The 11,748-nt window shown below is 42.9% G+C and overlaps 1 protein-coding gene and 1 long non-coding RNA gene across 6 annotated transcripts in view; one reads left to right on the forward strand and one right to left on the reverse strand.

Annotated features, from left to right (window-relative positions):
* Positions 1–8,617, forward strand: part of LOC118378943 (nociceptin receptor-like) — a 23,417-nt gene extending 14,800 nt beyond the window's left edge. The window contains exon 3 of the mRNA XM_052484496.1: positions 7,197–8,617. Within this exon, the coding sequence (XP_052340456.1) occupies positions 7,197–7,723 (527 nt within the window). The 3' untranslated portion in view covers positions 7,724–8,617. The remainder of the gene's footprint in view (positions 1–7,196) is intronic.
* A 1,986-nt stretch (positions 8,618–10,603) lies between these two features.
* LOC127913106 (uncharacterized) lies at positions 10,604–11,428 on the reverse strand. 5 transcript variants are annotated; one of them, XR_008084747.1, is made up of 3 exons: positions 11,283–11,428; positions 10,964–11,083; positions 10,604–10,808 (listed from the first exon to the last, which is right to left on the reverse strand). It is a non-coding gene; the product is annotated as an uncharacterized LOC127913106 (long non-coding RNA). The 5 variants fall into 5 exon arrangements; XR_008084746.1 differs by having other exon boundaries at positions 11,243–11,381; XR_008084745.1 differs by having other exon boundaries at positions 11,203–11,341.
* Positions 11,429–11,748: the final 320 nt, after the last annotated feature.

An 11,748-nucleotide genomic window follows, 5' to 3' on the forward strand; every position in this document is an offset into this window, starting at 1 on the left:
AGAGTGTTGGACTAGTAACCGGGTCAACTCCCGAGTTGACAAGGTACAAGTCTGTCGTTCTGCCCCTGAACAGGCAGTTAACCCACTGTTCCTAGGCCGTCATTGAAAATAAATGAGATATGAAGATGAGATAAAAATAAGAATTTGTTCTTTTAACTGACTTGCCTGGTTAAATAAAGGTAAAATAATAATATATATATTTTTTAAATCTGCTTATTAATTAATTGTAGCGTTTTGGACTTCGAAGCGCTTTTAAACATTGCGTGTTTGAGCTCTAGTCTGTGAGTCAGAATGGTTTTAGCTACAAACTATTTTTATGACCCAAAAGACTCCCAAACATGTACAGTACATGTTTTGCTCTGTGACATCATCACAATTCACACAAGAGTCGTTAGAACAGGGTTCCTGGGGACTATAGGGTGACATTTGGGATGCAGACAAGCTTTCTGTCTGTCCCAAGGGGGACATGTTTTAGTTTGGGGGTGGGGGTACTTGGCACTACACAGATGATTCAAAACATTTAACTAAGCATCAAGCGTTGATCATTGGAATCAGCTGTGTAGTGTTAGGGCCAAAAAACAAAACGTGCACGCCCTGGAGAGAGGGGAGGGTGAGGAGGGGAGGGGGTGGAAGAGAGGAGGAGAGGAGGGTTGGGAGAGAGGAGGGGAAGAGGGGTTGGGAAAGAGGAGGCGAGGAGGGGAGGAGGGGGTGGGAGAGGGGAGGAGAGGAGGGGGTGGAAGAGTGGAGGGGAGGAGGGGGTGGAAGAGAGGAGGAGAGGAGGGGATGAGGGTGTGGGAGAGGGTAGGAGAGGGAGTGGGAGAGAGGAGGAGAGGAGGGGAGGTGGGGAGGGAGAGGGGAGGGGGAGGGGAGGAGGGAGGTAGGAGAGGGTAGGAGGGGAGGAAGAGGTGGGAGACTACTAGACTACTGTTATAACCCCTCACACTAGACTGTTGTTATAACCCCACACACTAGACTACTGTTATAACCCCTAGACTACTGTTATAACAACTCACACTAGACTACTGTTATAACCCCTCACACTAGACTACTGTTATAACCCCTCACACTAGACTACTGTTATAACCCCTAGACTACTGTTATAACCCCTAGACTACTGTTATAACCCCTCACACTAGACTACTGTTATAACCCCTCACACTAGACTACTGTTATAACCCAACACACTAGACTACTGATATAACCCCTAGACTACTGTTATAACCCCTAGAGTACTGTTATAACCCCTCACACTAGACTACTGTTATAACCCCTCACACTAGACTACTGTTATAACCCCTCACACTAGACTACTGTTATAACCCCTCACACTAGACTACTGTTATAACCCCTCACTCTAGACTACTGTTATAACCCCTCACACTAGACTACTGTTATAACCCCTCACACTAGACTACTGTTATAACCCCTCACTCTAGACTACTGTTATAACCCCTCACACTAGACTACTGTTATAACCCCTCACACTAGACTACTGTTATAACCCCTCACACTAGACTACTGTTATAACCCCTCACACTAGACTACTGTTATAACCCCTAGACTACTGTTATAACCCCTAGACTACTGTTATAACCCCTCACACTAGACTACTGTTATAACCCCTCACACTAGACTACTGATATAACCTTATATTCAGTAGTTCTTCTCGACTGTATGTAATGAAACCTAAGATGACCTGGGGTACTAATGTAATGAATAACATGTAAAAAAATAAAAAACTGCGTAGTTTCCTAGGAACGCGAAGCGAGGCGGCCATCTCTGTCGGCGCCGGAAGTATGTATGGAATGGACAAAAGTAGTGCACTAAATAGGGACTAGGGTGCCATTTTGGGACAACGCTAGTGTGCTCATAATAATCCTAAAGGGTAAGAAGACATTTAGGTTCGGATGAGCTCTCAGAACTACAGAGTGGGAAGACATGTTTAATGTCATGTGGTTATGTCCCATTCTGATGGAATGGCTCGTCCTGCTCATGGTAAAACCCCAGAATGCATTGAGTGAATGTTGGGAAAAGATCTTGGTTCCTTTCTATACAAAGCAATGTGAATGCAAATAGGACTCGGACCACAAAACAGGTGAAGTGATCTGGCAAAAGAGTTGAGTCCTCATTCAAAGGGAACGGAGTTCTTTTTTACCCCTAGAGTTCACTTTACTGTTGAATGATATATGAATGGCTGTTGTTTTTGTTACAAAGTGATTTTCATTGTTTACCTTTTCATAAAGATGTGAAATGTTCCTTAAATTGGAAATATACTATTCTCGACCTAGACTAATATCTAGACTTAGAGAGAATGCCAAGAGTGTGCAAAGTTGTCATCAAGGCAAATGGTGGCCGCATTGAAGAATCTCAAATATAAAATATATTTTGATTTGTTTAACAATTTTTTTGGTTACTACATGATTCCATATTGTGTTATTTCATAGTTCCGATGTCTTCACTATTATTCTACAATGTAGAAAATAGTTTTAAAAAAATAAAGAAAACTCTTGAATGAGTAGGTGTGTCCAAACTTTTGACTGGTAGTGTATATGTTGAGTTCAGCAAATAACAAAGAGAGACTCCTTGTCACAGATTGAAATTGAAGTGGATTTAACTTGCCACTGGGATCTATTTTAGCGAGCAGAGGGACACAAGCCGAGGTATCGACAGGGACAGTGAGAGAAGCTATACAGTGACACTGGTTACATCCGCAATCAATTTTCAACTTTTTTGTCACCGACAAACGACAAGGGAGCATTGATCGCAGTGTGAAAATGATCGAGCTAGCAAGCTACTGAAGCTAGCTATTCAGTATGATAAGTTAACTAGCTAATAATACAGTACATTTTTTTTATAATTGTCTAAATATATTTACTAAAGTGAATCGGTTCTTCCACTGCCTCTATATTCTGAGTGCTTAGAAAAAAGCTAAATAATGGGAAATCGTCCTGAATAGTTTTTCGGTGGCAGCAAAACACAGCCAGCCATGTGGACGATTGGGGGACACAGGGCAACAAAGTAGCTAGCTACTGTAGCAAGTACGGAAGGTTTTTTAGGGACAAACAGACAGGCTTTGTACTGTACTGCAACAAGGCAAGGCTACATGATGAACAGTAAGGGACAGAGAGAGAGCCCTGGGGGACTCCTGTTGTAACTGCAGCGGAGTCTGAGATGTGACCGTTGAGGTTAGTGAGGTGTAGGGTTGTTGTTTCCTACTGCTAGGCAGGAACAGGACGTCCCATTGATCCAGCTGTCAGGAGAGGCACTTTACTGGAATAGATGTGAGGATTAATCCCAAAATAGAACCATATTCCTTATGTGGTTCTCTACTTTTGACATAGGGCTCTGGTCAAAAGTAGTGCACTAAATAGGGACTAGGGTGCCATTTTGGGACAACGCTAGCGTGCTCATAATAATCCTAAAGGGTAAGAAGACATTTCGGTTCGGATGAGCTCTCAGAACTACAGAGTGGGAAGACATGTTTAATGTCATGTGGTTATGTCCCAAATGAAACCCTATTCCCTATTGAGTGCACTACTTTTGGCACTAAAGTAGTGCACATTATAGAGAATAGGGTTCAGTTTGGGATGCATGCTAGATAAAAGCTTTGAACTGGATTTGCGAGCATCTTCATAATCACCCCAGAGAGAGAGAGGGAGAGAGAGAGAGAGAGAGAGAGAGAGAGAGAGAGAGAGAGAGAGAGAGAGAGAGAGAGAGAGAGAGAGAGAGAGAGAGAGAGAGAGAGAGAGAAAGAGAGACACAGAGAGAGAGACACACACAGAGACAGAGAGAGAGAGAGAGACAGAGAGAGAGAGAGAGAGAGAGAGAGAGAGAGAGACACACAGAGATAGGGAGTGAGAGAGAGAGAGAGAGAGACAGAGAGAGAGAGAGACAGAGAGAGGAGAGAGAGAGAGAGAGAGACACACAGAGACAGAGGGAGAGAGAGAGACACACACACAGAGACAGAGAGAGAGAGAGAGAGAGAGAGAGAGAGAGAGAGAGAGAGAGAGAGAGAGAGAGAGAGAGAGAGAGAGAGAGAGAGAGACAGAGACACAGAGACACAGAGAGAGAGAGAGAGACACAGAGAGAGAGAGAGAGAGAGAGACACAGAGAGAGAGGGAGAGAGACACAGAGACACAGAGAGAGAGAGAGAGAGAGAGAGAGAGAGAGAGAGAGAGAGAGAGAGAGAGAGAGAGAGAGAGAGAGAGAGAGACACACAGAGACAGAGAGAGAGAGAGACAGAGAGAGAGAGACACACAGAGACACAGAGAGAGAGGGAGAGAGACACACAGAGACACAGAGAGAGAGAGAGAGAGAGAGAGAGAGAGAGAGAGAGAGAGAGAGAGAGAGAGAGAGAGAGAGACACACAGAGACACAGAGAGAGAGGATGTTTCTTCTTCACACCAGTGAGTTCTTTAAAAAAAGATATATTAACTTAGAAATCGTCTTTTGAAGTTGATTTGATTCAGGCTCCCTTCAGGATGCCAGGTCAGGGTTCGTAAATGTATATATATATATATATATATATATCCCCTGAACTGAATTGTGTTTTGTATTACAGAGCTATAGGGCTGTCAAGAGTTCTCAGCTGCTTGGGTTTAGAGGCCGTTTTAAAAGGGAGGCTGTCAGAACAGTCAAAGTGATTATACCCTGAGGAAGGGAAAAAAAAATCAGAATTAAAAGCTTGTGGACAGTTCTTCAACCTCAAGGTGTTGAGTTTTGAGTGTATTTTGGATTGTGTCATGTAATTTATTCATATGTTGACTTGTTTATTTTTGTGAGTGAAAAGACATCAACAACAGAAGAGAGTGTCTATTTGAGAGTCATTCCATCTGTCTACGGTCAACAACAGAAGATATAATGACTCCAAAATAGACACTCTCTTCTGTTGTTGAACGTGGACAGATACAATGAGGAATGCTTTTTCCAACAGTCTTGAAGGAGTTCCCACGTATGCTGAGCACTTGTTGGCTGCTTTTCCTTCCCTCTGCGGTCCAACTCATCCCAAACCATCTCCATTGGGTTGAGGTCGGGTGATTATGGAGGCCAGGTCATCTGATGCAGCACTCCATTACTCTCCTTGCGGTTAGAATATTAGACAAATATACTATTACAAAAGTATGTGGACATCCCATTCAAATATTTTTATCTGGCTATTTCAGCCACACCTATTGAAATGATACATTATTTGAGAAATATGAATACATGACAGTTGAATAAAAATATGTTTCAAAAGCCTTCATACCTTAAAATAGAAAGGCTTGCAATTGTTGACTCCAGGGTAGACAAACACTGGTAGGAGAATGGCCTTACTAAAGAGCTCATTGACTTTCAACGTGGTGTAACCGATGTGAAATGTCTAGCTTAGTTAGCGGCGGTGCGCGCTAAATGGCGTTTTTGATCGGTGACGTCACTTGCTCTGAGACCTTGAAGTAGTGGTTCCCCTTTGCTCTGCAAGGGCCGCGGCTTTTGTGGAGCGATGGGTAACAATGCTTCGAGGGGTGACTGTTGTTGATGTGTGCAGAGGGTCCCTGGTTCACGCCCGGGTATGGGCGAGGGGATGGTCTAAAGTTATACTGTTACAGTGGCACGTTCATAGGATGACACCTTTCAAACAAGTCAGTTACCTGATAGAGCTGCCCCAGGTCAACTGTAAGTGCTGTTATTGTGAAGTAGAAACGTCTAGGAGCAACAACGGCTCAGCCGTAAAGTGGTAGGCCACACAAGCTAAACCGAACAGGACCGCCGAGTGCTGAAGTGGTTAGTGCGTAAAAATCGTCTGTCCTCTGGAAGCAATGTCAGCACAAGAACTGTTCGTCGGGAAATGGGTTTCCATGGTCGGGCAGCCGCAAACAAGCCTAAGATCACTGTGCGCAATGCCAAGCGTCAACTGTGGTGTAAAGCTCGCCGCCATTGGACTCTGGAGAACTCTGGGGAACTTTGCCTGCCCAAATGCATAGTGCCAACTGTAAAGTTTGGTGTAGGAGGAATAATGGTCTGCGGCATGCACATCATGTGCCTTGAACGTGTCTAACCCCAGATATCTCCCTGGACTCATACAGTAGCAGGGAGATTTCAGAGGTCTGGGTTGAATGTAGAAACTGTAGAAACTGTCCCATTACAGAGAATATCCTAGCTCTGCATATTCAATGAATTAAGGACATGAGTATCTGGAGAATGTCTACTCCTTAATTTTAATAAAATGTCAGCTATCTGGAAATATATAGATAAAGGTAAACCCCATGATAATGACCAGTGGTATGTGTTTTTGAGTGATGCAAAGAGACAGACTTCCTAGCAGTGATTTGATTGATTATCCTCTCTGCTCAATCCTCCTACTGTACTAATCCCTTGGTCCTATGTACTAATCTCTTGGTCCTATGTACTAAACCCTTGGTCCTATGTACTAATCCCTTGGTCCTACTGTACTAAACCCTTGGTCCTATGTACTAATCCCTTGGTCCTATGTACTAAACCCTTGGTCCTATGTACTAAACCCTTGGTCCTACTGTACTAAACCCTTGGTCCTATGTACTAATCCCTTGGTCCTATGTACTAAACCCTTGGTCCTATGTACTAATCCCTTGGTCCTATGTACTAAACCCTTGGTCCTATGTACTAAACCCTTGGTCCTACTGTACTAAACCCTTGGTCCTATGTACTAAACCCTTGGTCCTATGTACTAATCCCTTGGTCCTATGTACTAAACCCTTGGTCCTATGTACTAATCCCTTGGTCCTATGTACTAATCCCTTGGTCCTATGTACTAAACCCTTGGTCCTATGTACTAATCCCTTGGTCCTATGTACTAATCCCTTGGTCCTATGTGCTAAACCCTTGGTCCTAGGTGTGTGTACAGGATGTGGGGTTGGGAGCCGAACACACATTTCTGTTGGACATTTGTAGATATTGGACAATGGTCTTCTTCTGTGTCCTGTCCCTGTAGGTGTGGTGTCCTAACCCCTACAGTAACCCTAACCTATGTCCTAACCCTTAACGCTCATGTCCTAACCCTTGTGTCCTAAACCCTACCCTATGTCCTAACCCTTAACCCTTGTGTCCTAACCCCTACCCTATGTCCTAACCCTTAACCCTTGTGTCCTAACCCTTAACCCTTGTGTCCTAACCCCTACCCTATGTCCTAACCCTTAACCCTCGTGTCCTAACCCCTAACATATGCCCTGTCCTCCTCCTAGGTGTAGAGTGTATCGTAGTCCTCCCAGACCCTCGTAGCTACTGGGACCCGGTGTTCGGCACCTGCGTTTTCCTCTTTTCCTTCCTCATCCCAGTGGCCATCATCAGTGTCTGCTACAGCCTGATGGTGAAGCGCCTTCGCAGCGTCCGCATCCTGTCCGGCTCCAAGGAGAAGGACCGCAACCTGCACCGCATCACTCGCATGGTCCTGGTCGTAGTGGCAGCCTTCGTGGTCTGTTGGACCCCAGTCCAGATCATGGCTCTGGCCCAGTCATTGGGCTTCAACCTGAGTAGCCTCCTCACCATGGCCCTGATGCACTTCTGTATCGCGCTGGGCTACGTCAACAGCAGTCTTAACCCAGTCCTCTACGCCTTCCTGGACGAGAACTTCAAGAGGTGCTTCAGGGAGTTCTGCCACCCGGGTCCGTTCCGCCTGGACAGCCGGCAGCAGTCGGGTCGGATGAGGAGCATCGCCCGCGAGGTGGCTTACAATTGCAAGACGGCGGATGGGAATACAAATCCCGCATGACTAGGCGTGGAGCTGCCCTTGGTCTGCCAGGAACCCCAGAACAACCACCACCAAAGGACAGGGAACTCCAACATGGAGCTCACCCAGATCACTACCCTCTAGCAGGGTGACGGCCCCCTGGGCTGGGGCCAAACGGGGAAAAGCCAAGGAAGAGGACCGGAGGTGGGCACTGTCCGATTGGCCTGGTTGGGGCCAGATCTGGGTCGGAGCCATTTGGAGGCCTAACAGCAGGGTTAGGCAGTCTAACGGACCTTCTACTAGGGACTAAGGGGCTTCTCTGTGTCTTTAGGGAACATGGATGTTATTAACATGTATGTCATGTTGTCTTTATTTAATTGGTTTAATCATTTTCAGGACGATTAAGTTCAGAGTTTAGGTCTATGTGCTTCATGGACAATTTACGCGAATGTCAACAGTTTTTGCTCACACTTATCTCAACTCTGAGTCTGTTGATTGGTTGATTAATTATGACCCCACTTATCTCAAACTCTGAGTCTGTTGATTGGTTGATTAATTATGACCCCACTTATCTCAAACTCTGAGTCTGTTGATTGGTTGATTAATTATGACCCCACTTATCTCAAACTCTGAGTCTGTTGATTGGTTGATTAATTATGACCCCACTTATCTCAAACTCTGAGTCTGTTGATTGGTTGATTAATTATGACCCCACTTATCTCAAACTCTGAGTCTGTTGATTGGTTGATTAATTATGACCCCACTTATCTCAAACTCTGAGTCTGTTGATTGGTTGATTAATTATGACCCCACTTATCTCAAACTCTGAGTCTGTTGATTGGTTGATTAATTATGACCCCACTTATCTCAAACTCTGAGTCTGTTGATTGGTTGATTAATTATGACCCCACTTATCTCAAACTCTGAGTCTGTTGATTGGTTAATTAATTATGACCCCACTTATCTCAACTCTGAGTCTGTTGATTGGTTGATTAATTATGTTGTCGTGGTCATTTTTTAAATGTTTGTTTTATAGATGCTTTTTTATTTGCTTCTACGCTGTAGGTAATTACTTTAAGTGGATGTTATTAGTTTATTTCTGTTTTATTTTGTTCGAGAGAAACAATTTGTCTGATTCCATGGCCTTAAATACCAAACAAAGTCTGTATAAATACTATCCACTATCCTGGGATAAAGAGTGTCAGATCTTGATGGTGCTGTACTGTAACGTTCCTTGTTTGTTTTGTATCACCTTGCAGGTGTTGTGTAGGAACGGACAACACATCACAACAGAGACTTGCTTGTTGAAGCCTTTATTTTTCATTGTTACGATGAAATAATCGCAGATGATGATGCTGCCTGATGCTCCGCGATTTTCTGCTTGTCGTCCTGTAAAAAATGAAGCAAATATATTTTGTACTATTATTTGTTTGAATCCAGGCCGTGTCACATCTGGCCGTGATTGGGAGTCCCATAGAACGGCGCACAATTGGCCCAGCGTTGTCCAGGTTTGGACGGTGTAGGCCGTCATTGTAAATAAGAATTTGTTCATAACTGACTTGCCGAGTTAAATAAAAAAATATTTAAAAATTACTCTGGATACGTAATACGGTGTTACCCTGGATACGTAACGCGGTGTTACCCTGGATACGTAACGCGGTGTTACCCTGGATACGTAACGCGGTGTTACCCTGGATACGTAACGCGGTGTTACCCTGGATACGTAACGCGGTGTTACCCTGGATACGTAACGCGGTGTTACCCTGGATACGTAACACAGTGTTACCCTGGATACGTAACACGGTTTTCTTCTATATGCCTTTCAGAAAGTATTCACACCCCTTTACTTTTTCCACACGTTGTTGTTGTGTTACAGCCTGATTGTTTTGTCACAAGACCCCGTAGTGTCAAAGTGGAATTATGTTTTTTGAATATAAAAAAACTGGGATAAAAAAAACGATTTAAAAAAAAGAAAAGCTGAAACATCAATAAGTTTTCAACCGTTTTGTAATGTGCTCAAAAAGGAACATAATAAGTTGTATGGACTCACTCTGTGTGCAGTAATAGTATTTAACGTGATTTTTTTAATCACTACCTCGTCTTTGTACCCAACACATATAATTATCTGTAAGGTCCCTCCAGTCGAGCAGTGAGTTTCAAACACAGATTCAACCAGAGAGGTTTCCTAAAGCGTCGCGAAGACGGGCACCTATTGGTAGAAATATAATATTCCTTAGAGCATGGTGAAGTTATTCATTACACTTTGGATGATGGTATCAATACACCCCAGTCACTACAAAGATACAGGCGTCCTTCTTAATTAACTCAGTTGCTGGAGAGGAAGGAAACCGCTCAGGGATTTCACCATGAGGCCAATGGTGACTTTAAAACAGTTATAGAGTTGAATGGCTGTGATAGGAGACAACTGAGGATGGATCAACAACATTGCAGTTACTCCACAATACTAACCTAATTGACAGAGTGAAAAGAAGGAAGTCTGTACAGAATAAAATATTCCAAAACATGAATCCTGTTTGTAACGAGGCACTAAAGTAATACTGCAGAAATATGTGGCAAAGCAATTCACTTTTTGTCCTGAATACAAAATGTTATATTTGGGGCAAATCCAATACAACACAATCCAATAGATCACATTACTGAGTAACACTCTCCATATTTTCAAGCATAGTGGTGGCTGCACCATGTTATGGATATGCTTGTAGTCGAGATAGTTTTTCAGGATAAAAAATAAATGGGTTGGAGCTAAGCACAGGCAAATTCCTAGAGGAAAACCTGGTTCAGTCTGCTTTTCAACAGATACTGGGAGATTCCTTCACCTTTCAGCAGGAAAATAACCTAAAACACAAGGCCAAATCGACAATGGAGATGCTTACCAAGATGACATGGAATGTTCCCGAGATGCCGAGTTACAGTTTTGACTTAAATCTGCTTGAAAAACACCTGAAAATGTTGTTTAGCGATCATCAACAACCAATTTGACGGAGCGTGAAGAATTTTGAAAGAATAATGGGCAACTGTTACACAACCCAGGAGACTTACGAGCTGTAATCACTCTTAGAGACTTACCTATAAAGACTCACAGCTGTAATCGCTCTTAGAGACTTACCTATAAAGACTCACAGCTGTAATCACTCTTAGAGACTTATCTATAAAGACTCACAGCTGTAATCACTCTTAGAGACTTACCTTTAAAGACTCACAGCTGTAATCACTCTTAGAGACTTACTTATAAAGACTCACAGCTGTAATCGAGAGACTTACCTATAAAGACTCACAGCTGTAATCTCTCTTAGAGACTTACCTATAAAGACTCACAGCTGTAATCTCTCTTAGAGACTTACCTATAAAGACTCACAGCTGTAATCGCTCTTAGAGACTTACCTATAAAGACTCACAGCTGTAATCGCTCTTGAGACTTACCTATAAAGACTCACAGCTGTAATCACTCTTAGAGACTTACCTATAAAGACTCACAGCTGTAATCACTCTTAGAGACTTACCTATAAAGACTCACAGCTGTAATCACTCTTAGAGACTTACCTATAAAGACTCACAGCTGTAATCACTCTTAGAGACTTACCTATAAAGACTCACAGCTGTAATCACTCTTAGAGACTTACCTATAAAGACTCACAGCTGTAATCACTCTTAGAGACTTACCTATAAAGACTCACAGCTGTAATCACTCTTAGAGACTTACCTATAAAGACTCACAGCTGTAATCGCTGCTAAAGGTGATTCTAATGTGTATTGACTTAGTGGGTTGAATACTTATCTAATCAAGATAGATTAGTGTTTTATTTTTTTATGATTTTTTGTGGACTAATGTTAGAATTCTTCTTCCAGAGTATTTTGTGTAGATAATTGACATTTGTTATTTATTTTTAAATTCAATCCATTTTAGTCCCTCTTTGTAACACAATGACACATGGACAAAGTCAAGGGGTGTGAATACTTTTTGGATGCACTGTATTTGATTGTATATATATAACATTATTAACTCTGTATATATAACATGGTGTCACTCTGTATATATAATGTGTTGT

This window comes from Oncorhynchus keta, chromosome 28 (genome assembly GCF_023373465.1).
Source record: "Oncorhynchus keta strain PuntledgeMale-10-30-2019 chromosome 28, Oket_V2, whole genome shotgun sequence".
Lineage (NCBI taxonomy): Eukaryota > Metazoa > Chordata > Actinopteri > Salmoniformes > Salmonidae > Oncorhynchus > Oncorhynchus keta.